This window comes from Sparus aurata, chromosome 7, assembly GCF_900880675.1.
Source record: "Sparus aurata chromosome 7, fSpaAur1.1, whole genome shotgun sequence".
NCBI lineage: Eukaryota > Metazoa > Chordata > Actinopteri > Spariformes > Sparidae > Sparus > Sparus aurata.
Window position 1 is genome coordinate 4,119,340 of NC_044193.1, and position 27,316 is coordinate 4,146,655.

The 27,316-nt window shown below is 40.0% G+C and overlaps 2 protein-coding genes and 3 long non-coding RNA genes across 6 annotated transcripts in view; all 5 read right to left on the reverse strand.

Annotated features, from left to right (window-relative positions):
- The window catches only part of LOC115584703 (hepatitis A virus cellular receptor 1 homolog), an 82,147-nt gene that overhangs the window by 14,282 nt on the left and 40,549 nt on the right, over nt 1-27,316 (reverse strand). The window lies entirely within an intron of this gene.
- Nucleotides 8,082-9,459, reverse strand: LOC115584714 (uncharacterized). The gene is made up of 4 exons (XR_003984599.1): nt 9,418-9,459; nt 8,507-8,611; nt 8,354-8,391; nt 8,082-8,259 (listed from the first exon to the last, which is right to left on the reverse strand). It is a non-coding gene; the product is annotated as an uncharacterized LOC115584714 (long non-coding RNA).
- On the reverse strand, nt 15,134-16,613 carry LOC115584715 (uncharacterized). Of its 2 annotated transcripts, none has more exons than XR_003984601.1 (3): nt 16,597-16,613; nt 15,277-15,381; nt 15,134-15,161 (listed from the first exon to the last, which is right to left on the reverse strand). It is a non-coding gene; the product is annotated as an uncharacterized LOC115584715 (long non-coding RNA). The 2 variants fall into 2 exon arrangements; XR_003984600.1 differs by lacking the exon at nt 16,597-16,613 and adding an exon at nt 15,514-15,611 and having other exon boundaries at nt 15,135-15,161.
- LOC115584713 (uncharacterized) lies at nt 20,252-21,507 on the reverse strand. The gene is made up of 4 exons (XR_003984598.1): nt 21,466-21,507; nt 20,546-20,650; nt 20,393-20,430; nt 20,252-20,298 (listed from the first exon to the last, which is right to left on the reverse strand). It is a non-coding gene; the product is annotated as an uncharacterized LOC115584713 (long non-coding RNA).
- LOC115584709 (collagen alpha-4(VI) chain-like) overlaps nt 25,281-27,316 on the reverse strand; it is a 32,405-nt gene continuing 30,369 nt past the window's right edge. Inside the window, 5 exon segments of the mRNA XM_030422316.1 lie at nt 25,281-26,155; nt 26,250-26,287; nt 26,388-26,492; nt 26,589-26,654; nt 26,808-27,152. Coding sequence (XP_030278176.1) covers nt 26,042-26,155; nt 26,250-26,287; nt 26,388-26,492; nt 26,589-26,654; nt 26,808-27,152 — 668 coding nt within the window. The 3' untranslated portion in view covers nt 25,281-26,041.

The following is a 27,316-nucleotide window of genomic DNA, read 5'->3' on the forward strand; positions in this document are numbered from 1 at the left end:
AGTACAAGGTGTTTATTAGGAGACGGGACTGTTCAGCATGCTAACTTCAGTGGACATCTCTGCAACACAACACATCTCTCTATAAAAGCGAGAAATCTCTGTCTGTCTGTGTGTGTGTATGTGTGTGTGTGTGTGTTCCTCAAATATCTCTGCGGATCAGGATCAGACTGACCTGAGACTTTCAACATGGCTGCTGCATGGTTCAGTGGTGTGCAACTAAGCATTTGCTTGGACTGCAATGATAATGTGAATACATTATTTCATAAATGCTTTACACATTCTGCAAGCATTGTCCACCGGAGCCACCACAGTCACGTGCGCACCAGAGCCAATCACTGCAGAGCTCAAGCCCACGACATACCTTAAAAAACAAGCAGATTTATACCTGCAGCTGCGCGAGCTGGACCGGGATTTTGCCGGTGGTTCGGTTCCGTTCTGTGCATCTAAACTGACTGTTGTGGATTAATGAGATTAAACAAGTCCAAGTCTTTTCGGGTCTGAGGAGATCCGGAGACGCGCGGACAACAAAGTCGGATCGGAATCTGTGGATGTTCGTGTACACGACCCACCACCCGAGTCGACGGAGCGGACGCACTGGCACGTCCAAAACCGGATTTAGGGTAAATAATGTCCAACACGCTTTTTTGCGAACATTGCCATTACGTTTGCTTCGTGTCTGGTGCAGGAAGAAACAGTAAAAATGCGCTTTTGTCACAAGCGGATTTATACCTGCAGCGGCGCAAGCTGGACTGGGATTTTGCCGGCGATTCGGTCCCAAACTGTTCTGTTCTGTTCATCTAAACTGACTGTTGTGGATTGTAATGAGATTAAACAAGTCCAGACTGAGTCTGTTCGGGTCTGAGCAGATCTGGAGACGCGCGGTCAACAAAGTGGGATCTGAATCTGTGGATGTTCGTGTGTAGCTAGCTTCTAGCCGCTAACCGACCCACACGGCCTAACGTTACCTACCGAGTTGACGGAGCAGGCGCACCGGCACGTCCAAAACCGGACCTAGGGTAAATAATGTCCGCCACGCTTTTTTGCGAACATTGCCGTTACGTTTGCTTTGTGTCTGGTGCAAGAAGAAACAGTAAAAATGTGCTTTTGTCACGAAAGTGTCCAAGCAGCAAGTTTGGTTGTTGAGGAACAGGAACATGTGGGAGGGACATCGGCGGATGATTGACAGCAGCAGTGATGTGTTGGAGACGGCGACAGAGATAGCGAGTTTTGAGAGTTGAAAGATTTGTGACATATAGCGTGTTTGGAGTGTATAGTTAGTGTGTTATGTAGTATTTGGTGTGGTGTGTTGAGTGAGTAGTGGAGTCGTGTTGTGAGGCAAACCAAGGAGGAGACGGCTGAATGTGGAACAGGCAGGAATGAGCTGAGGAGCCTGAGGCATTGCCTGCATTTAAATGTAAATAGTTACACATAACTTTGTAAATTTCAAAAACTTATGCAACAATTTTGTAAACAAAAATTTACATTATAACTAATGCAATTGGTTCATTAAACATATTTGTGGTTTTCACAGTAAAAAAACTAACTTTTTCTACTCTGATTTTATGTTATTTTGTGATTTTAGGTCCATAGTGTTAATATAGTACCTTAAAATGAAAAAATAACTGTACAGTCACACATGTGAGGTTGTGCTAAAAATAATTACACCAAGTAAGGCAAGGTAAATAGTTTTTAAGGTGAAATATAATGGTATAATCAAAAGTAGTCAAAAACAGCCAATTATATCCCTGACGTCCCACCTTTAAACACAGCCTCATTTGGCCATCCATGAAAAAACTACTTAACCTCCCACTTTTCTATAGAAATACATGCTTCCTACGGGCAATGCACTAGTAGAAGTAATTGATGTAACATCAACACTGTTGTTTCTTCTGTTGATGATGTAAGGTCATTTTATGATGTTTCAAACTAAAAACATGGTCATGTCTTACAGATTGCTCCTTTAAAACTAGTGGAAAATCTGCCAGTTTAACCTGTTTCCAATAAAAAAAAAAATCTACTTGAATTCTGTTGTGGTTATTTTTGTGCTCCAGTAGAATAAAACAGGACGACAACACAGACTGGTGATTTAATGTTTCCTTCTGTTGTCAAAATAAAGAATAAAAAAGGTTTTCCAAGAAGATGAACTTTTCAACATCAACATATTTTTGTCTCCGCTATACAATTCACAGGGTAAACAGACTTCTATTGAAAAAATACTTTTAACACCTATTTATTTACTTTGTCTCCCCTACTGGTACAACAGGTCACACAGTAAAATTGTTTGATAAAAACTAAATAGAACTGGCCTGTTTCGTCACATAATCATCAATTCAGCATAGAGCTGGATCTGCAAATGTATCATTTAATATTGAGTTGAGAATGAGAATGAACTTGGGAAGACAATATCACAGAATAAACGCTCAAGTGTCAAGTCAAACACAAAGAAGCCTCGTCTACAGTGAAGTAAAAAAATGAATTCAGAACAGAAAATGTAAATACACAAAAAAGAACAGCATGAGTATTTAACAGGAATAAATCATCACAGGATAGAAAGAAACTAAAAAATGGAGATAAAAATATGGAATAATAAAAATTAAGAAGACGGCAACATTACCTCACAGGAATTTAAAACAGATAAATAGACTAAAGCTCAGTAAATGGATTAAAAAGACCGACTGATGACAAATCAGTTTAAAAAAAGTGACTTCTGATAAAAGCAAGCTGATACAATATGTGCATCAGCTTTTCCTTCCTCTTTCTCACTAAACATTCAGAACTTCCTCCTCAAAACATCAGAAGCTTACAGGTTGAGATATGATCAATAAGAACCTGACGGGCTCGTGGTGCTGAGTCCACCTACCACAGTTTTTACACACTGTCTTCAGCGAACTGGCTGCAGGACAAATTGTGACCTGCAGATATTCCTACAGGAGGAGATCTGCTCTGTCTGTCCTCTCTGAGCTCCTCGTGCACTGGGTTGGCCTGCAGGAGGAGAAGAGGGGTTTGGTTTGTATTAATATCAGCTGGTTTCACAAACACTAATGATGCTCAATGTCCCAAATGTACTCAGTCTCACCTCAGTGACATTAACAAGCTCAACTTCCACAGGAGGATCTGAAAAACATCCAGTTGAGAAGATTAGATCCACTGTTAAAAACACATTCAGCTCATTTCATTCAGGGAAAATAATTTGTTTAGTGAGAAATGTTTTGTGTTTCTGTCGCCTCACCTTCAGCTTTACTGGCCCTCCTCCTGCAGAATATCAGCACAGCTGCTGATGATACGATGAAGATGACGACCAGAGTCAGACGAACATACAGCTGCACACCTGCGGCTGTTTGAGCAGCACAGTACAATTATATTAAACACTTTGGTTCATTATAAAATGAGTTTCAGAGTCTGCAGAACTGACCTCCAAGTTCATGTAGAAACCAAAAGTAACACTGACTAAAGTTAACCTTTTACCTGCAGCTGATGGTGTTTGTGTGGAGGCTGATGTGACTGATGTTGGAGGAGGTGGGAGAGTCCGGGTTGGTTTCGACATTAATGGAGCTGTAAAACAAAAAAACAACGTAGATTGCGTTGGATTGTAAAGACACAAAACAAATCCTGATGATGACTTTTTTTATAAAATCACTGAGTGTATTTTCATTCCAGAGCTAAATGCAGGTCATCACTGTGTTTGATGCAACAATATTCAAGTCAACTGCAGTGAGACAGTTTGAGTTCATCACATATTTTATAGATGAATGAAGGAAAACTCATAAGTGTAAACAATGATGAAAATATGCAGTTATGAAAAAGTTATTAGACTAAACATACTTGGTTATTTGAGCAGCTGTCAGTCAACATTTAATTCATAGACTCTCAAACTCACCATCTTCAACTCTGATCTCAAAGTCCTTATTTAAGAGAATACCTTATCATTTTTCAATAGTGACATCAGCTGTAAAATGATATCATAAATCAACACTTTCTAACAAAAAAAGGTTAATCATCATGTTCCACAGAGAAGACTACACATTCAGGTATTTGCAGAGTGTGCATGTATTTATACTAACAAACACAAACTCTTGTTGAATCATGTAAATGTACCTGGACCTGCAGTTCTTTGTCTCTGTCCAGACTGGCTGCTGGTGTCAGTGGAGGCTGATGAAGGTGTGGAGCTTCCTGGAACGACGTTTGAACTCTGTGTTGTTGTCGGTGTGGATGTTGAAGGGACTGATGGTGGACGAGTAGTGAGGGGGCGGATTGGTTCTGGGATCAGATCTGTGAAATTTGAAAGTCACAATAAAACAATCTGATGTTAATCATTTATTCTCTGAAAACTCGTCTATGTGTTTATAATCATACAACTAAATACTGGAGATGAATGTTTCTGGAGCAACAATATTTAACTGCAGTGACACAGTTTGAGATGATGATGAAGGAGATTTAATCAGAACATTTGCAGCTATGAATAACAAAAATTGAATAAACATGTTGGTTTATTTAAATCAGCAGCAGCAGACAGTGAACAGTTGATTCAAAGACTCTCAGTAGAAACTCACCATCTTCAACTCTGATCTTAAAGTCCTCTTTTGAGAAAATACCTCTGCCCAATCTACATGTGTAGCGCCCCGAGTCAGACTTGGCCAGGTTTGTGATGCTCACATACAGAACTGAAGAAAATAGACCTGTTTGTTTATATTCAATGCTGTATCTGCCTCTCTGAGCTCTGTCACCAGTTGTTTCAACAAGAATGTCTTTTTCTTCACATTCTTCCTTACAGAAGATCTTCCTGCTTCCAGAGAAGGAGAAGTAACACTCATATGTGATGCTTCCTCCTTCCTTTACTGTGATAACAGTTAGTGCATTGTTGGCTCGAGTGTTTCCATCCTGCAGAGCTGTTGAAAAGATGAACAGTCAATAGTTACTATGTTCCTGTAACATACTTAAGTTTGATGATAATTAACAGATCCACAGAGTCAAACTGGGAGCTGCTCAGTTCAAACACTTTAGTTCCATTTTTAATTTGTCAGCAGATTCAGAGTATTATGAAATGTCATTTACTACCATTTCATTCACTTTGATTAACTGTAAATCATCTTTATTTCTGACAGAGACAGAGAGAAAAACTGTGCTGATCTAAAAACTTTTGGACAGATTCAACTAAACACATCTGAACTTCAGACTTTAGCTTCAGTGTGAAGAATCATTCATTCAGATTGGACCAGACTGTCTGATAATCAGACTGAATCTTCAGTCACTCAGTCTGACTTTGTGTTCAGGTCAGCTGATTGGTTTTTATTAAATAATCAGTATCAGAGACACAGAAGTTGTTACTGAGAGCAGTTCATGTTTTACTTTTCACACAATCACAGAAACTGTAAATGTGACATTTAAGACTTGTTGTTGTCTTCAAGTCAACATAAACCTGCTCAGCTGCGTATTTTTATTCTTTTGTTGCTGTTTTTCATTAATACAATCAGATCCCTGTTACTAATAACTGATCATTTTAATTGATCCGAATTTGCATAATCAGTGCAGCTTTACACATGTTTTATGTAACCGCTTGAATTTGTGAACAATTGAACAGGCCTGGGAAACTGCAAGTTAACAAGTCTAAGAAGCATCGACTTCTCTATTTCTGTAAGTTGGCACTTTGGTTTCTTACTGATAAAGAAATGAGGTTTCCTGTGTTATAAAGGTTGATCAGTGTCAGCAGGCAGGCTGAAGCAAAAAAAAAAAAAGTACTTCTGTAACAGTCACATAAATACAAAAAAATGCAATGATAAAACAAGTACAGACGAACAATTGTTTATCTATTGTTAGATTTTGAGGAGATAACTATTTGTAGAGAACTTAATTTTAAAGTGACTCATAACTCACAACTGACAACTGAACATCAGAGACAGACAGAAATACTGGCCTATATGAGAAGTGACAAAAAAGCGTCCGCTGTTCAACTGTTCAACAAAACTAAGTGACAAACTACAGAAACTAAAGAAAAATTACATTATAAACACAGAAGATGATGAAATATATAAACAGAGTGTACTCACAGAGGATGAAGATGCAGGTCAACATCTGATGGACTTTCATGTTTGAGGCTCTGCTGGTTTCAGACCGTCTCTCTTCTTCTTCTCTGGTAAACCAGGAACTTGTTTATGACGAGTCCATCCTCCAAACACCACACACTCAACTCTCCTCCCTCTTTATTAGACTCCTTTTACGCTACAGAGTCAAATGTAAGGCTTGAGGCTTGGACAGAACTTAAAGTGCCACTACATGTCATACATTTGTACATAAATACAAAGAGGGACTACAGTAAGTCTACACTTCTAGAAAATCTGTCCTCATCATATTTGTTCATTATCGAGTGTCTTTTTTTCTTAAAGGTTGTTTGTAGGAGATGGCCAGAATTAAAAGGCAGCTCATAAACTACAGGGGGAAGCAAAACCTCCTACTGCTGCTCACTATACTGGACTTGATTCTCTTTACTGTAGCAACTAGCTGCAGTTAGCAAGTACTTCAGGTAGCCGTGGAGCTCAGTGACTGAAGTCTGAAGTCTTCACATGATTGGACTCCAGACTGGGACTGAACACAGCCTCTGTGACTGACACAGGTCAGTTTGAATACAGAGGTGATGAACAGCAGCTCTGACCACGACTGGAACTCTGAGGACGAGAAGACACCCGCAGACGAGGACAGAAGACGGGTGAAGTGGTGATGGAGCTGGAGAGAGTTGGACATCAGCAGCAGGTGAAAATGGCTTGTAGAGCCGGATTATTTACACGTCTTACTCTGTGAATTGAGGATTTATTTTGACCTCATTAGAGCTGACTGTGTAAAGAAGAACCAGGACTGTGTTGGTGAGTTTTATATTGTTCATGTCCAGTTTGAATGAAGTGTGTTTGATAATGAGTTAACAAGGAGATTAAGCTCGTCTTAGCGCTGTCAAAGGGAGAAACTAGAACTCAGAAGCTGTACGGTAAATCAATCTGGTGAACTTGCTTTCTTCCCGCATGTCCCAGCTGAAACTATGGGGGCTGTAGCATCTTGCCGGTACAAGGTGTTTATTAGGAGACAGGACTGTTCAGCACGCTAACTTCAGTAGACATCTCTGCAACACAACACACAGAAGTAATTGATGTAACATCAACACTGTTGTTTCTTCTGTTGATGATGTTAGTTCATTTTGTGATGTTTTAAACAAAAAATATGGTCGTGCCTTACAGATTGCTCCTTTAAAACAAGAGGAAAACCTGCTAGTTTAACCTGTTTCCAATAAAAATCTACTTGAAATACGTTGTGGTTAGTTTTTTGTGCTCCAGTAGAATAAAATAGGATGACCACACTGATTATTTTGTTTTTATTCTGTATTCTTACAAGAGGATGAACTTTTCAACATCAACATATTTTTGTCTCCATTATACAATTCACAAGGTAAACAGGCTTATATTTGAAAATACTTTTAAACCTATATATTTACTTTGTCTCCCCTGCTGGAAAAAGAGGTCACACAGTAAAATCATTTGAAAAAAACTAAATAGAACTGGCCTGTTTCGTCACATAATCATCAATTCAGCACAGTGCTGTATCTGCAAATCTATCATTTAATACTGAGTTGAGAATGACTGTATATTAATGGACTTTATATATATATAGCTCCTGTAAAAACGGAGTATGACTGATTTGACAAATAAGAAACTTGAGAAGACAATATCACAGAATAAACACTCAACCGTCAAGTCAAACACAAAAGAAGCCTCGTCTACAGTGAAGGAAAAACAAGATGACAGAACATGTAACAGGAATAAAAGTATATAAACCAGCAACATCACAGAAAAGAAAAGAAACAAAATAAAAAGGTGATAAACATATGGAATAACTCAATCAAGAAGAAGGCAACATTATATCAGAGGAATTTAAAACAGAAAAACAGACTACAGCACAGTAAACAGATTAAAAACACTGATTGATGACAAATCAAACAATAACTTCACATAAGAGCAAGTCGACAAAATATGTGCATCAGCTTTTCGATCGTCTTTCTCACTAAACATTCAGGACTTCCTCCTCAAAACACAGAAGCTTACAGGTTGAGATATGATCAAGAAGAACCTGACGGGCTCGTGGCACCGAGTCCACCTACCACAGTTTTTACACACTGTCTTCAGCGAACTGGCTGCAGGACAAATTGTGACCTGCAGATATTCCTACAGGAGGAGATCTGCTCTGTCTGTCCTCTCTGAGCTCCTCGTGCACTGGGTTGGCCTGCAGGAGGAGAAGAGGGGTTTGGTTTGTATTAATATCAGCTGGTTTCACAAACACTAATGATGCTCAATGTCCCCAATTTACTCAGTCTCACCTCAGTGACATTAACAAGCTCAGCTTCCACAGGAGGATCTGAAAAACATCCAGTTGAGAAGATTAGATCCACTGTTAAAAACACATTCAGCTCATTTCATTCAAGGAAAATAATTTGTTTTGTGAGAAATGTTTTGTGTTTCTGTCGCCTCACCTTCAGCTTTACTGGCCCTCCTCCTGCAGAATATCAGCACAGCTGCTGATGATACGATGAAGATGACGACCAGAGTCAGACGAACATACAGCTGCACACCTGTGGCTGTTTGAGCAGCACAGTACAATTATATTAAACACTTTGGTTCATTATAAAATGTGTCTGGTAGTCTCACAACTGACATCCAGGTCCATGTGAGACCTGAGGGTCTATTCATGTGGAAACCAAAAGTAACATTGACTAAACATACAAAAACAAAGCTAAATAAAAACAAGCAGAAAAACATTCAATCTTTCTTTCAGACAGTTTATCAGGAACATTGCAGGTGATTTTAACTTGCAGCTGATGTTGGAGGAGGTGGGAGAGTCTGGGTAGATTTCAACATTAATTGAGGCATGAAACCAAAAAAAAATAATAGCTTGCTTTGGATTGTAAAGACAGAAAACAAATCCTGATGAGGACTTTTCAGTAAAATCACTGAGTGTATTTTTATTCCAGAGCTAAATGCAGCTCATCACTGTGTTTGGTGCAACAATATTCAAATCAACTGCAGTGAGACAGTTTGAGATCATCACATATTTTACAGATGAATGAAGGAGCATTTAGAACATAAATATGCGGCTATAAATAAAATCCACTAGACTAAACATGTTAGTTCATCTGAGCAGCTGTCAGTCAACAGTTAACTCAAAGACTCTTAGTAGAAACTCACCATCTTCAAATCCGACCTCAAAGTCTTCTGGGAGCCATTCTATGCCCATTTCACCTGAGTTCATCAGATATTTGACAAATGGTTGAAGGAAAACTTAAGTATTAATAATTTGCAGCTATAAAAAAGTTATTGAACTAAACATACTTGGTTATTTGAGCAGCTGTCAGTGAACACTTAATTCATAGACTCTCAAACTCACCATCTTCAACTCTGATCTCAAAGTCCTGGTCTGAATCTGGAAACAATTATCTGTCCATTCTACATGTGTAGCGCCCCGAGTCAGACTTAGTCAGGTTACTGATGCTCACATACAGAAATGACAGATATAATTCATCATCAACATATAAGGCATATCCTTTCCATTCGATGCTGTATCTGCCTCTCTGAGCTCTGTCACCAGTTGTTTCAACAAGAGTGTCGTTTCCTTCACATCCTTCCTTACAGAAGATCTTCCTGCTTCCAGAGGCAAAGAATAGACACTCATGTGTGATGTCTCTTCCTTCCTTTCCTGTGATGATAGTTTGTGCATTGATGAGTCCAGTGTTTCCATCCTGCAGAGCTGTTTAAAAGATGAACAGTCAATAGTTACTATGTTCCTGTAACATACTTAAGTTTGATGATAATTAACAGATCCACAGAGTCAAACTGGGAGCTGCTCAGTTCAAACACTTTAGTTCCATTTTTATTCTGTCAGCAGATTCAGAGCATCATGAAATGTCATTTACTACCATTTCAAGACTCAAGATGAAGTTAAAGATCCTGAAAAAGCTAAAAGTGAAATTCCTACGTCTCATATAAAAATTGGAATTGTTAATTATTTTGGGTGTGTTGTTCTCAGTTTGTCTCTCAGGCTGCTAACAATAGTTCACTGCTGCAGCTCTTCTGCTGGAGATCTGATGAAAATAGAATAATGAAAAATAATAATTGTTTTTCAGCCCTAAGGTTGGCACCAAAGTGATTTAGCAAACTGCAAGTTAACAAGAGCAAGAAGCATCGACTTCTCTATTTCTGTAAGGTGTCACTTCGGTTTCGTTCACCTAAAGAAATGAGATAGTTTCCTGTGTTAAAGCTTCATTAGTGTCAGCAGGAAGGCTGAGGCAAAAATAACTGTACTTCTTGAACTGTCACACAAATACAACAAAAAGCAGTGATGAAAAAAATAAAGATGAACAATCGTTGAATGCAGATTGTCCGGCTAAAACAAAACAAACTTGGCTTTAGATTTCAGGGAGATGACTATTTGTAAATAATTACCTTTTAAAGTGACTCGTACAGACTCTGAAAATCATGTTTAACCACAAATTAGGTGGCAGACAGACGGAAATACTGGCTGATATGAGAAGTGACAAAAGAGTCCGCTGTTCAACAAAACTAACTGACAAACTACAGAAACTAAAGAAAAATTACATCATGAACACAGAAGATGATGAAATATATAAACAGAGTGTACTCACAGAGGATGAAGATGCAGGTCAACATCTGATGGACTTTCATGTTTGAGGCTCTGGTGGTTTCAGACCGTCTCTCTTCTTCTTCTCTGGTAAACCAGGAACTTGTTTATGACGAGCCCGTCCTCCAAACCACACACACTCAACTCTCCTCCCTCTTTATTAGACTCTTTTTACACTACAGAGTCAAATGTAAGGCTTGTACGGAACTTAAAGTCACACTACATGTCATACGTTTGTACAAAAATCTACACTTCTAGAAAATCTCTGTCTTCATCAACATATTTGTCCTTTTTTCTTAAAGGTGTTGTTTGTAGGAGATGGCCAGAATTGAAAGGCAGCTCATAAACTACAGGGGGCAGCAAAACCTCCTACTGCTTTCAGAACCAGAATCAGAACCAGAAACAGATTCACTGCCAAGAAGGATTTTAGACCAACGAGGAATTTGTTTTGGTGGGGAAGTTGCATACATTTAAGACAATAAACAATAAACAAACAGTGACTATAATATATACAATATAAACAAACAGACAAATTGTGAGATGAGATAAATAAACATAGAAGAGCTGTACAGGAATGTGCAAAGAGTTACAAGAATTCTGCATTATTGTGATGCAAGGATTCTAGGGCAGTGGTGGGTTTGAGTGCCAGAGAGCGAGAGTCAAAAGCCCTTTTTAGATAGAAAAGGTGGCACATTTGCTCCAAGGTAAGGACGGCAGTGAGCTGGCCTGTCTTTCTAAAACGGAGGCGTAATATACCTCCTTTTACAAAAGCCGCCTCTGGGGTAGGCATAAACATGTGACGTGACGTGATGCTCAAAGTTGGGCCGTGAACAATGACAAAGAGTTTGACTTCAAAATAAGAGCTTTACATTGCACCCAATTGGAGTTTAGACCTGGGTTCTTAGCGGGGGGAAAGTAGCGACCGGTCTTAGCTTGCCAATACAACAACAAGCTAACACAGCCAAACAGCTAAAGAGACCGAGGAGATGCTAGCATCTCCTGAATCTCAGTGGCTGTCCAGTTGCTCATCGGAAGAAATGATGGACTGACTGCTGTGATCAGCTGTTTCTTGGTTTTAAAACTCCCCGGCTGTGGGTTGCACAACAGTGCAGGTCATCAACACCTCCGCCCATCTCACGCAGGGGCCGGCACATTGACGCCTCGGATTTAGATAGCAGGCGAGGCGGAAAATCGGCGGACCAAAGCAAACCCCCAATTTGCCGCCCTCTGTCTAAAATCACGGACCGAGCCACCAAAAGGACGGGCAAATTGGCGGCTTGGTGCCCTGTCTAAAAATGGCTAGTGTCAGTGTCAGCGGGGGTCGGGGTCCCAAGACTTGTTAAGGATCCCAACTGCAGAGGGGAAGAAACTATTCATGTGTCAGAGGAGAGAGGGACAAAAAGTCTGTGACCGGGATGGGAGCTGTCGCCACAATCCTGTCTGCACGCCTCAGAGCCCTGGAGCTGTGCAGGTCCTGAAGGGATGGAAGGTTGCAGCCAATCACCTTCTCAGCAAAGCGTTTGATACGCTGCAGTCTGCTCTTATCCTTAGCAGTGGCAGCAGCGTACCAGACGGTGATGGAGGAGGTGAGGATGGACTCCATGATGGCAGTGTAGAAGTGCACCATCATCGTCTTTGGCAGGTTGAACTTCTTCTGCTGCCGCAGGAGAACATCCTCTGTTGTGCTCTCTTGGTGAGGGATCTGATGTTCAGCTCCCATTTTAGGTCCTGGGTGATGATGGTGCCCAGGAAGCAGCAGGACTCTACAGAGTCGACTGGGGAGCCACACAGGATGACGGAGGCGGGTGGGGCTGGGTTCTTCCTGAAGTCAAGACTATCTCCACTGTTTTTAAAGCGTTAAGCTCCAGGTTGTTCTGGTCGCACCAGGTCACCAGATGGTCAATCTCCCTCCTGTAGGCGACTCAGAGATGAGCTCAGTGAGTGTAACGTCGTCTGTGAACTTCAGGAGCTTGATGGACTGACTGGAGGTGCAACCGTTGGTGTACAGAGAGAAGAGCAGGGGAGAAAAAACGCAGCTTTGGGGTGATCTGGTGCTGATGGTCTGAGATTCTGAGACATGTTTCCCTGGCTTCACCTGCTGCTTCCTGTCAGACAGAAAGTCTGTGATCCACCTGCAGGTGGAGTCAGGCACGTGGAGCTGGGAGAACTTATCCTGGAGCAGAGCCGGGAGGATGGTGTTGAATGCAGAGCTGAAGTCCACAAACAGGGTCCTGGCAAAGGTTCCTGGGGAGTCCAGATGCTGGAGGGTGAAGTGCAGGGCCATGTTTACTGCATCGTCTACAGACCTGATGGCTCGGTAGGTGAACTGCAGTGGGTCCAGGAGTGGGTTGGCTAGGGATTTGAGGTGGGACAGCACAAGGCGCTCAAATGACTTCATGACCAGAGAGGTCAGGACAACATGTCTGTAGTCATTCAGTCCTGTGGTCTTTGGCTTTTTGGGGACGGGGATGATGGTGGAGACTTTAAAGCAGGCTGGCACATGACAAGTCTCCAGTGACATGTTGAAGATGTCCGTGAACACTGTCCTGCTCACTATACTGGACTTGCTTCTCTTTACTGTAGCAACTAGCTGCAGTTAGCAAGTACTTCAGGTAGCCGTGGTGCTAAGTGACTGAAGTCTGAAGTCTTCACATGATTGGACTCCAGACTGGGACTGAACACAGCCTCTGTGACTGACAGAGGTCAGTTTGAATACAGAGGTGATGAACAGCAGCTCTGACCACGACTGGAACTCTGAGGACGAGAAGACACCCGCAGACGAGGACAGAAGACGGGTGAAGTGGTGATGGAGCTGGAGAGAGTTGGACATCAGCAGTGGGTGAAAATGGCTTGTAGAGCCGGATTATTTTCACGTGTTACTCTGTGAATTGAGGATTTATTTTGACCTCATTAGAGCTGATTGTGTAAAGAAGAACCAGGACTGTGTTGGTGAGTTTTATATTGTTCATGTCCAGTTTGAATGAAGAGTGTTTGATAATGAGTTAACAAGGAGATTAAGCTCGTCTTAGTGCTGTCAAAGAGAGAAACTAGAACTCAGAAGCTGTACGGTAGGACATTTTTCTGTTTAGTGAAGAAAAGCAAGAAAAAATTAATAAATAAAGATTTCTGTTCTTGATATTTAGTCAGTTTGTTGTGGCAAACGTTTTTTTCCCACATGTCCCAGCTGAAACTATGGGAGCTGCTCATCTTGCCAGTACAAGCATAGCATAGCACAGCACGCTAACTTCAGTAGACATCTCTGCAACACAACACACAGAAGTAATTGATGTAACATCAACACTGTTGTTTTTTCTGTTGATTTTGTAAGGTCATTTTATGATGTTTCAAACTAAAAATATGGTCGTGCCTTACAGATTGCTCCTTTAAAACAAGAGGAAAATCTGCCAGTGTAACCTCTTTCCGATAAAAATCTACTTGAATTCTGTTGTAGTTATTTTTGTGCTCCAGTAGAATAAAACAGGACGACAACACAGACTGATGATTTAATGTTTCCTTCTGTTGGAAAACCTTTTTTCATTCTTTATTTTGACAAGAAGATGAACTTTTCAACATCTACATATTTTTGTCTCCGCTATACAATTAACACCTATTTATTTACTTTGTCTCCCCTGCTGGTACAAGAGGTCACACAGTAAAATTGTTCGTTAAAAATAAAATAAAACTGGCCTGTTTCGTCACATAATCATCAATTCAGCACAGTGCTGTATCTGCAAATGTATCATTTAATATTGAGTTGAGAATGAGAATGAACTCGGGAAGACAATATCACAGAATAAACGCTCAAGCGTTAAGCAGAACACAAAGAAGCCTCGTCTACAGTGAAGTAAAAACAAGAATTCAGAACAGAAAATGTAAAAACAAAAAAGAACAGCATGAGTATTTAACAGGAATAAATCATTACAGAATAGAAAGAAACTAAAAAATGGAGATAAAAATATGGAATAATAAAAATTAAGAAGACGGCAACATTACATCACAGGAATTTAAAACAGATAAATAGACTAAAGCTCAGTAAACGGATTAAAAAGACTGACTGATGACAAATCAGTTTAAAAACAGTGACTTCTGATAAAAGCAAGCTGATACAATATGTGCATCAGCTTTTCCTTCCTCTTTCTCACTAAACATTCAGAACTTCCTCCTCAAAACATCAGAAGCTTACAGGTTGAGATATGATCAATAAGAACCTGACGGGCTCGTGGCGCCGAGTCCACCTACCACAGTTTTTACACACTGTCTTCAGCGAACTGGCTGCAGGGCAAATTGTAAACTGTAGATATTCCTACAGGAGGAGATCTGCTCCGTCTGTCCTCTCTGAGCTCCTCGTGCACTGGGTTGGCCTGCAGGAGGAGAAGAGGGGTTTGGTTTGTATTAATATCAGCTGGTTTCACAAACACTAATGATGCTCAATGTCCCAAATTTACTCAGTCTCACCTCAGTGACTTTAACATAATCAGCTTCCACAGGAGGATCTGAAAAACATCCAGTTGAGAAGATTAGATCCACTGTTAAAAACACATTCAGCTCATTTCATTCAGGGAAAATAATTTGTTTTGTGAGAAATGTTTTGTGTTTCTGTCACCTCACCTTCAGCTTTACTGGCCCTCCTCCTGCAGAATATCAGCACAGCTGCTGATGATACGATGAAGATGACGACCAGAGTCAGACGAACATACAGCTGCACACCTGTGGCTGTTTGAGCAGCACAGTACAATTATATTAATCACTTTGGTTCATTATAAAATGAGTTTCAGAGTCTGCAGAACTGACCTCCAAGTTCATGTAGAAACCAAAAGTAACACTGACTTAATGTTAAACTTTTACCTGCAGCTGATGGTGTTTGTGTTGAGGCTGATGTGACTGATGTTGGAGGAGGTGGGAGAGTCCGGGTTGGTTTCGACATTAATGGAGCTGTAAAACAAAAAAACAACGTAGATTGCGTTGGATTGTAAAGACACAAAACTAATCCTGATGATGACTTTTTTTATAAAATCACTGAGTGTATTTTCATTCCAGAGCTAAATGCAGGTCATCACTGTGTTTGATGCAACAATATTCAAGTCAACTGCAGTGAGACAGCTTGAGTTCATCACATATTTTATAGATGAATGAAGGAAAACTCATAAGTGTAAACGATGAAAATATGCAGCTATGAAAAAGTTATTAGACTAAACATACTTGGTTATTTGAGCAGCTATCAGTCAACATTTAAATCATAGACTCTCAAACTCACCATCTTCAACTCTGATCTCAAAGTCCATGTTTAAGAGAATACCTTATCATTTCTCAATAGTGACATCAGCTGTAAAATGATATCATAAATCAACACTTTCCAGCAAAAAAAGGTTAATCATCATGTTCCACACAGAGAAGACTACCGTTCAGGTATTTGCAGAGTGTGCATGTATTTACACTAACAAACACAAACTTTTGTTGAATCATGTAAATGTACCTGGACCTTCAGTTCTTTGTCTCTGTCCAGACTGGCTGCTGGTGTCAGTGGAGGCTGATGAAGGTGTGGAGCTTCCTGGAACGACGTTTGAACTCTGTGTTGTTGTCGGTGTGGACGTTGACGGGACTGATGGTGGACGAGGAGGGAGGGGGTGGATTGGTTCTGGGATCAGATCTGTGAAATTTGAAAGTCACAATAAAACAATCTGATGTTAATCATGTATTCTCTGTAAACTCGTCTATGTGTTTATAATCATACAACTAAATACTGGAGATGAATGTTTCTGGAGCAACAATATTTAACTTTAGTGAGACAGTTTGAGATGATGATGAAGGAGATTTAATCAGAAAATTTGCAGCTATGAATAGCAAAAATTGAATAAACATGTTGGTTTATTTAAATCAACAGCAGCTGACAGTGAACAGTTGATTCAAAGACTCTCAGTAGAAACTCACCATCTTCAACTCTGATCTTAAAGTCCTCTTTTGAGAAAATACCTCTGTCCAGTCTACATGTGTAGCGCCCCGAGTCAGACTTGGCCAGGTTTGTGATGCTCACATACAGAACTGAAGAAAATAGACCTGTTTGTTTATATTCGATGCTGTATCTGCCTCTCTGAGCTCTGTCACCAGTTGTTTCAACAAGAATGTCTTTTTCTTCACATTCTTCCTTACAGAAGATCTTCCTGCTTCCAGAGAAGGAGAAGTAACACTCATATGTGATGCTTCCTCCTTCCTTTACTGTGATAACAGTTAGTGCATTGTTGGCTCGAGTGTTTCCATCCTGCAGAGCTGTTGAAAAGATGAACAGTCAATAGTTACTATGTTCCTGTAACATACTTAAGTTTGATGATAATTAACAGATCCACAGAGTCAAACTGGGAGCTGCTCAGTTCAAACACTTTAGTTCCATTTTTAATTTGTCAGCAGATTCAGAGTATTATGAAATGTCATTTACTACCATTTCATTCACTTTGATTAACTGTAAATCATCTTTATTTCTGACAGAGACAGAAAGAAAAACTGTGCTGATGTAAAAACTTTTGGACAGATTCAACTAAACACATCTGAACTTCAGACTTTAGCTTCAGTGTGAAGAATCATTCATTCAGATTGGACCAGACTGTCTGATAATCAGACTGAATCTTCAGTCACTCAGTCTGACTTTGTGTTCAGGTCAGCTGGTTGGTTTTTATTAAATAATCAGTATCAGAGACACAGAAGTTGTTACTGAGAGCAGTTCATGTTTTACTTTTCACACCAATCACAAAAACTGTAAATGTGACATTTAAGACTCGTTGTTGTCTTCAAGTCAACATAAACCTGCTCAGCTGCGTATTTTTATTCTTTTGTTGCTGTTTTTCATTAATACAATCAGATACCTGTTACTAATAACTGATCATTTTAATTGATCCGAATTTGCATAATCAGTGCAGCTTTACACATGTTTTATGTAACCGCTTGAATTTGTGAACAATTGAACAGGCCTGGGAAACTGCAAGTTAACAAGAGCAAGAAGCATCGACTTCTCTATTTCTGTAAGTTGGCACTTTGGTTTCTTACTGATAAAGAAATGAGGTTTCCTGTGTTATAAAGGTTGATCAGTGTCAGCAGGCAGGCTGAAGCAAAAAAAAAAAGTGCTTCTGTAACAGTCACATAAATACAAAAAAATGCAATGATAAAACAAGTACAGACGAACAATTGTTTATCTATTGTTAGATTTTGAGGAGATAACTATTTGTAGAGAACTTAATTTTAAAGTGACTCATAACTCACAACTGAACATCAGAGACAGACAGAAATACTGGCCTATATGAGAAGTGACAAAAAAGCGTCCGCTGTTCAACTGTTCAACAAAACTAAGTGACAAACTACAGAAACTAAAGAAAAATTACATTATAAACACGGAAGATGATGAAATATATAAATAGAGTGTACTCACAGAGGATGAAGATGCAGGTCAACATCTGATGGACTTTCATGTTTGAGGCTCTGCTGGTTTCAGACCGTCTCTCTTCTTCTTCTCTGGTAAACCAGGAACTAGTTTATGACGAGTCCGTCCTCCAAACACCACACACTCAACTCTCCTCCCTCTTTATTGGACTCCTTTTACGCTACAGAGTCAAATGTAAGGCTTGAGGCTTGGACAGAACTTAAAGTGCCACTACATGTCATACATTTGTACATAAATACAAAGAGGGACTACAGTAAGTCTACACTTCTAGAAAATCTGTCCTCATCATATTTGTTCATTATCGAGTGTCTTTTTTTCTTAAAGGTTGTTTGTAGGAGATGGCCAGAATTAAAAGGCAGCTCTTAAACTACAGGGGGAAGCAAAACCTCCTACTGCTGCTCACTATACTGGACTTGATTCTCTTTACTGTAGCAACTAGCTGCAGTTAGCAAGTACTTCAGGTAGCCGTGGAGCTAAGTGACTGAAGTCTGAAGTCTTCACATGATTGGACTCCAGACTGGGACTGAACACAGCCTCTGTGACTGACACAGGTCAGTTTGAATACAGAGGTGATGAACAGCAGCTCTGACCACGACTGGAACTCTGAGGACGAGAAGACACCCGCAGACGAGGACAGAAGACGGGTGAAGTGGTGATGGAGCTGGAGAGAGTTGGACATCAGCAGCAGGTGAAAATGGCTTGTAGAGCCAGATTATTTACACGTCTTACTCTGTGAATTGAGGATTTATTTTAACCTCATTAGAGCTGACTGTGTAAAGAAGAACCAGGACTGTGTTGGTGAGTTTTATATTGTTCATGTCCAGTTTAAATGAAGTGTGTTTGATAATGAGTTAACAAGGAGATTAAGCTTGTCTTAGCGCTGTCAAAGGGAGAAACTAGAACTCAGAAGATGTACGGTAAATCAATCTGGTGAACTTGCTTTCTTCCCGCATGTCCCAGCTGAAACTATGGGGGCTGTAGCATCTTGCAGGTACAAGGTGTTTATTAGGAGACAGGACTGTTCAGCACGCTAACTTCAGTAGACATCTCTGCAACACAACACATAGAAGTAATTGATGTAACATCAACACTGTTGTTCCTTCTGTTGATGATGTAAGTTCATTTTGTGATGTTTTAAACAAAAAATATGGTCGTGCCTTACAGATTGCTCCTTTAAAACAAGAGGAAAACCTGCTAGTTTAACCTATTTCCAATAAAAATCTACTTGAAATACGTTGTGGTTAGTTTTTTGTGCTCCAGTAGAATAAAATAGGACGACCACACTGATTATTTTGTTTTTATTCTGTATTCTTACAAGAGGATGAACTTTTCAACATCAACATATTTTTGTCTCCATTATACAATTCACAAGGTAAACAGGCTTATATTTGAAAATACTTTTAAACCTATATATTTACTTTGTCTCCCCTGCTGGAAAAAGAGGTCACACAGTAAAATCATTAGATAAAAACTAAATAGAACTGGCCTGTTTCGTCACATAATCATCAATTCAGCACAGTGCTGTATCTGCAAATCTATCATTTAATACTGAGTTGAGAATGACTGTATATTAATGGACTTTATATACATATAGCTCCTGTAAAAACGGAGTATGAGTGATTTGACAAATAAGAAACTTGAGAAGACAATATCACAGAATAAACACTCAACCGTCAAGTCAAACACAAAAGAAGCCTCGTCTACAGTGAAGGAAAAACAAGATGACAGAACATGTAACAGGAATAAAAGTATATAAACCAGCAACATCACAGAAAAGAAAAGAAACAAAATAAAAAGGTGATAAACATATGGAATAACTCAATCAAGAAGAAGGCAACATTATATCAGAGGAATTTAAAACAGAAAAACAGACTACAGCACAGTAAACAGATTAAAAACACTGATTGATGACAAATCAAACAATAACTTCACATAAGAGCAAGTCGACAAAATATGTGCATCAGCTTTTCGATCATCTTTCTCACTAAACATTCAGGACTTCCTCCTCAAAACAACAGAAGCTTACAGGTTGAGATATGATCAAGAAGAACCTGACGGGCTCGTGGCACCGAGTCCACCTACCACAGTTTTTACACACTGTCTTCAGCGAACTGGCTGCAGGACAAATTGTGACCTGCAGATATTCCTACAGGAGGAGATCTGCTCCGTCTGTCCTCTCTGAGCTCCTCGTGCACTGGGTTGGCCTGCAGGAGGAGAAGAGGGGTTTGGTTTGTATTAATATCAGCTGGTTTCACAAACACTAATGATGCTCAATGTCCCCAATTTACTCAGTCTCACCTCAGTGACTTTAACAAGCTCAGCTTCCACAGGAGGATCTGAAAAACATCCAGTTGAGAAGATTAGATCCACTGTTAAAAACACATACAGCTCTATTCATTCAGGTAAAATAATTTGTTTAGTGAGAAATGTTTTGTGTTTCTGTCGCCTCACCTTCAGCTTTACTGGCCCTCCTCCTGCAGAATATCAGCACAGCTGCTGATGATACGATGAAGATGACGACCAGAGTCAGACGAACATACAGCTGCACACCTGTGGCTGTTTGAGCAGCACAGTACAATTATATTAAACACTTTGGTTCATTATAAAATGTGTCTGGGAGTCTCATAACTGACATCCAGGTCCATGTGAGACCTGAGGGTCCATTCATGTGGAAACCAAAAGTAACATTGACTAAATATACAAAAACAAAGCTAAATAAAAACAAGCAGAAAAACATTAAAAACCCTCAATCTTTCTTTCAGACAGTTTATCCGGAACATTGCAGGTGATTTTAACTTGCAGCTGATGTTGGAGGAGGTGGGAGAGTCTGGGTAGATTTCAACATTAATTGAGGCATGAAACCAAAAAAAAATAATAGCTTGCTTTGGATTGTAAAGACAGAAAACAAATCCTGATGAGGACTTTTCAGTAAAATCACTGAGTGTATTTTTATTCCAGAGCTAAATGCAGCTCATCACTGTGTTTGGTGCAACAATATTCAAATCAACTGCAGTGAGACAGTTTGAGATCATCACATATTTTACAGATGAATGAAGGAGCATTTAGAACATAAATATGCGGCTATAAATAAAATCCACTAGACTAAACATGTTAGTTCATCTGAGCAGCTGTCAGTCAACAGTTAACTCAAAGACTCTCAGCAGAAACTCACCATCTTCAAATCCGACCTCAAAGTCTTCTGGGAGCCATTCTATGCCCATTTCACCTGAGTTCATCAGATATTTGACAAATGGTTGAAGGAAAACTTAAGTATTAATAATTTGCAGCTATAAAAAAGTTATTGAACTAAACATACTTGGTTATTTGAGCAGCTGTCAGTGAACACTTAATTCATAGACTCTCAAACTCACCATCTTCAACTCTGATCTCAAAGTCCTGGTCTGAATCTGGAAACAATTATCTGTCCATTCTACATGTGTAGCGCCCCGAGTCAGACTTGACCAGGTTAGTGATGCTCACATACAGAACTGAAGAAATTAACATATCAGATACAATGCCTCCTCCTTTATATTTGATGCTGTATCTGCCTCTCTGAGCTCTGTCACCAGTTGTTTCAACGAGAATGTCTTTTTCTTCACATCCTTCCTTACAGAAGATCTTCCTGCTTCCAGGGAAAAAGAAGTAACAGCCACGTGTGATGTTTCCTCCTTCCTTTCCTGTGATAACAGTTTGTGCATTGATGAGTCCAGTGTTTCCATCCTGCAGAGCTGTTGAAAAGATGAACAGTCAATAGTTACTATGTTCCTGTAACATACTTAAGTTTGGTGATAATTAATAGATCCACAGAGTCAAACTGGGAGCTGCTCAGTTCAAACACTTTAGTTCCATTTTTATTCTGTCAGCAGATTCAGAGCATCATGAAATGTCATTTACTACTATTTCAAGACTCAAGATGAAGTTAAAGATCTTGAAAAAGCTAAAAGTGGAATTCCTACGTCTCATATAAAAATTGGAATTGTTAATTATTTTGGGTGTGTTGTTCTCAGTTTGTCTCTCAGTCTGCTAACAATAGTTCACTGCTGCAGCTCTTCTGCTGGAGATCTGATGAAAATAGAATAATGAAAAATAATAATTGTTTTTCAGCCCTAAGGTTGGCACCAAACTGATTTAGCAAGCTGCAAGTTAACAAGAGCAAGAAGCATCGACTTCTCTATTTCTGTAAGGTGTCACTTCGGTTTCGTTCACCTAAAGAAATGAGATAGTTTCCTGTGTTAAAGCTTCATTAGTGTCAGCAGGAAGGCTGAGGCAAAAATAACTGTACTTCTTGAACTGTCACACAAATACAACAAAAGCAGTGATGAAAAAAATAAAGATGAACAATCGTTGAATGCAGATTGTCCGGCTAAAACAAAACAAACTTGGCTTTAGATTTCAGGGAGATAACTATTTGTAAATAATTACCTTTTAAAGTGACTCGTACAGACTCTGAAAATCATGTTTAACCACAAATTAGGTGGCAGACAGACGGAAATACTGGCTGATATGAGAAGTGACAAAAGAGTCCGCTGTTCAACAAAACTAACAGACAAACTACAGAAACTAAAGAAAAATGACACAATAAACACAGAAGATGATGAAATATATAAACAGAGTGTACTCACAGAGGATGAAGATGCAGGTCAACATCTGATGGACTTTCATGTTTGAGGCTCTGGTGGTTTCAGACCGTCTCTCTTCTTCTTCTTCTCTGGTAAACCAGGAACTTGTTTATGACGAGCCCGTCCTCCAAACCACACACACTCAACTCTCCTCCCTCTTTATTAGACTCTTTTTACACTACAGAGTCAAATGTAAGGCTTGTACGGAACTTAAAGTCACAATACATGTCATACGTTTGTACAAAAATCTACACTTCTAGAAAATCTCTGTCTTCATAAACATATTTGTCCTTTTTTCTTAAAGGTGTCATTTGTGGGAAAGGGCCAGAATTGAAATGCAGCTCATAAACTACAGGGGGCAGCAAAACCTCCTACTGCTTTCAGAATCAGAATCAGAACCAGAAACAGATTCATTGCCAAGAAGGATTTTAGACCAACGAGGAATTTGTTTTGGTGGGGAAGGTGCATACATTTAATACAATAAACAATAAACAATAACAAACAGTGACTATAATATATACAATATAAACAAACAGACAAATTGTGAGATGAGATAAATAAACATGGAAGAGCTGTACAGGAATGTGCAAAGAGTTAAAAGAATTCTGCATTATTGTGATGCAAGGATTCAAGGGCAGTGGTGGGTTTGAGTGCCAGAGTTCGAGAGTCAAAAGCCCTTTTTAGATAGAAAAGGTGGCACATTTGCTCCAAGATAAGAACAGCAATGTGCCGGCCTGTCTTTCTAAAACGGAGGCATAATATTCCTCCTTTTACAAAAGCCGCCTCTGGGGTAGGCGTAAACATGCGACGTGACGTGATGCTCAAAGTTGGGCCGTGAACAATGACAACGAATTTGTCTTCAAAATAAGAGCTTTACATTGCACCCAATTGGAGTTTAGACCTGGGTTCTTAGCGGAGGGAAAGTAGCAACAGGTCTTAGCTTGCCAACACAACAACAAGCTAACATAACCAAACAGCTACAGAGACCAAGGAGACGCTAGCATCTCCTGAATCTCAGTGGCTGTCCAGTTGCTCATCGGAATAAATGATGGACTGACTGCTGTGATCAGCTGTTTCTTGGTTTTAAAATTCCCCGGCTGTGGGTCGCACAACAGCGCAGGTCATTGACACCTACGCCCATCTCACGCAGGGGCCGGCACATTGACGCCTCGGATTTAGATAGCAGGCGAGGCGGAAGTAAGTGTACCTTCCGAGGCGGAAAATCGGCAGACCAAAACAGACCCCCAATTTGCCGCCCTCTGTCTAAAATCACGGACCGAGCCACCAAAAGGATGGGCAAATTGGCAGAGCTGAAGTCCACAAACAGGGTCCTGGCAAAGGTTCCTGTGGAGTCCAGATGCTGGAGGGTGAAGTGCAGGGCCATGTTTACTGCATCGTCTACAGACCTGGTGGCTCGGTAGGTGAAGTGCAGTTGGTCCAGGAGTGGGTTGGTTAGGGATTTGAGGTGGGACAACACAAGGCGCTCAAATGACTTCATGACCACAGAAGTCAGGGCAACGGGTCTGTAGTCATTCAGTCCTGTGGTCTTTGGCTTTTTGGGGATGGGGATGATGGAGGAGACTTTGAAGCAGGCTGGCACATGACAAGTCTCCAGTGACGTGTTGAAGATGACGGTGGACACTGTCCTGCTCACTATACTGGACTTGATTCTCTTTACTGTAGCAACTAGCTGCAGTTAGCAAGTACTTCAGGTAGCCATGAAGCTAAGTGACTGAAGTCTGAAGTCTTCACACGATTGGACTCCAGACTGGGACTGAACACAGCCTCTGTGACTGACACAGGTCAGTTTGAATACAGAGGTGATGAACAGCAGCTCTGACCAGGACTGGAACTCTGAGTACGAGAAGACACCCGCAGACGAGGACAGGAGACGGGTGAAGTGGTGATGGAGCTGGAGAGAGTTGGACATCAGCAGTGGGTGAAAATGGCTTGTAGAGCCGGATTATTTACACGTCTTACTCTGTGAATTGAGGATTTATTTTGACCTCATTAGAGCTTATTGTGTAAAGAAGAACCAGGACTGTGTTGGTGAGTTTTATATTGATCATGTCCAGTTTGAATGAAGTGTGTTTGATAATGAGTTAACAAGGAGATTAAGCTCGTTTTAGTGCTGTCAAAGAGAGAAACTAGAACTCAGAAGCTGTACAGTGGGACAGTTTTCTGTTTAGTGCAGAAAAGCGGAAAAAAAAAGATTTCTGTTTTTGACATTTAGTCAGTTTTTTTGTGGCAAACTTGTTTTTTCTCCACATGTCCCAGCTGAAACTATGGGGGCTGTAGCATCTTGCCAGTACAAGGTGTTTATTAGGAGACGGGACTGTTCAGCATGCTAACTTCAGTAGACATCTCTGCAGCACAACACATAGAAGTAATTGATGTAACATCAACACTGTTGTTTCTTCTGTTGATGATGTTCATTTTTTTAGGTTTTAAACTAAAATTATGGTCATATCTTTGTTACCTCCCCGGATGGTTAGGGGATGAAAGGAGTAACACAATAAAATAATAACTGGGGGTAAAAAGGAGGCACAAGGAAACTGTAGCAAAAATTGTAACTCACAAACAGCTTTATTGCCCACAAACTACACTCATTAGCCAGCACGACTATGGTCACAACAAAAACACACTGCACACTGCACACTGTAGCTCTGGCTCGCTGGCTCCTGCATCATTTCATAAAAACAAAATAAAACTGGGCTGTTTTGTCACATAATCATCACTTCAGCACAATGCTTTATCTGCAAATCTTTTTATTTTCATATTGAGTTGAGAATAATTGCATATAAATGAACTTTATATATATATAGCTCCTTAAAGCGATTTGACAAGCAAAAAACTCGGGAAGACAATATCACAGAATAAACACTCAAGCTTCAAGTCAAACACAAGGAAGCCTCGTCTACAGTGAAGTAAAAACAAGAAGGCAGAACAGAAAATGTAAATACACAAAAAACAGTAACAGTAATAACAGTATTTAAACCAGCAACATCACAGAAAAGGAGAGAAACAAAAAAAAGGGAGATAAAAAATAGTATAAAATCAGTAAAGGATGATAAGAAGACATTACATCTGAGGAAAACATGAATAGACTAAAGCACAATAAAATTATTAAAAAGACTGATTGATGACAAATCTGTTAAAAATACATTCACACAAAAGCAAGTCGATAAAATATGTGCATCAGCTTTTCCTTCCTCTTTCTCACTAAACATTCAGAACTTCCTCCTCAAAATCACAGAAGCTTACAGGTTGAGACATGATCAAGAAGAACCTGACGGGCTTGTGGTGCCGAGTCCACCTACCACAGTTTTTACACACTGTCTTCAGCAAACTGGCTGCAGGACAAATTGTGACCTGCAGATATTCCTTCAGGAGGAGATCTGCTCTGTCTGTCCTCTCTGAGCTCCTCATGCACTGGGTTGGCCTGCAGGAGGAGAAGAGAGGTTTGGTTTGTATTAATATCAGCTGGTTTCACAAACACTAATGATGCTCAATGTCCCAAATTTACTCAGTCTCACCTCAGTGACATTAAGAAACTCAGCTTCCACAAGAGGATCTGAGAAGATTAGATCCACTGTTAAAAACACATACAGCTCATTTCATTCAGGTGAAATAATTTGTTTTGTGAGAAATGTTTTGTGTTTCTGTCGCCTCACCTTCAGCTTTACTGGCCCTCCTCCTGAAGAATATCAGCACAGCTGCTGACGATACGATGAAGATGACGACCAGAGTCAGACGAACATACAGCTGCACACCTGCGGCTGTTTGAGCAGAAGAAGAAGGTTTGTTTTACACTTCCTGGTTCAAAATAAAAAGGTATGTTCCTCTTTCTTTCAGACTTTTCATGTGACATTTACCTGCAGTCGTCTGTGTTGGTGTCTCTGTGGAAGCTGATGCTGGAAAAGGTTGTAAAGTTGTTGGAGCTGTGACACAATGAAACAATTAGATATTGATTGTACAGATACAAGGGAATACTGACGTTGAGATTACTTCTCTATTAAGATCGATTGTTTGTGTGATGATGACAATAGTGAAAAGCTGAAAAGTCACTTCCAAGTGTCTCAGGACAAACTCACCATCTTCAACTCTGATCTCAATGTCCTTGTGCGCACTTGAAGACACATTTCTGTCCAGTCTACATCTGTAGCGCCCAGAGTCAGACTTGGTCAGGTTTGTGATGCTCACTAACAGAAATGAAGATGATTCATTCACTTCTTCATATCTAAGGCCATATCTGCCTCTCTGAGCTCTGTCGCCAGTTGTCTCAACAAGAATGTCTTTTTCTTCACATTCTTCCTTACAGAAGATCTTCCTGCTTCCAGAGAACATGAAGGAACACTCATGTGTGATGTTTCCTCCCACCTTTTCAGTGAAAATGGGGATTTCTGCATTGATTGGTCCAGTGTTTCCATCCTGCAGAGCTGTTGGAAAGATGATCAAACATTAGTTACTAACTTCCTGTAAGATACTGCAGTCTGATAAAACGGGGTATCTGCAGGTTTGCACAAGTCAAATGTAAGACTTTTTAAGACAACTTTGAACAAAATTTAAGACCTACACGAAGTACGAAAAAGCAAGGAAAAAT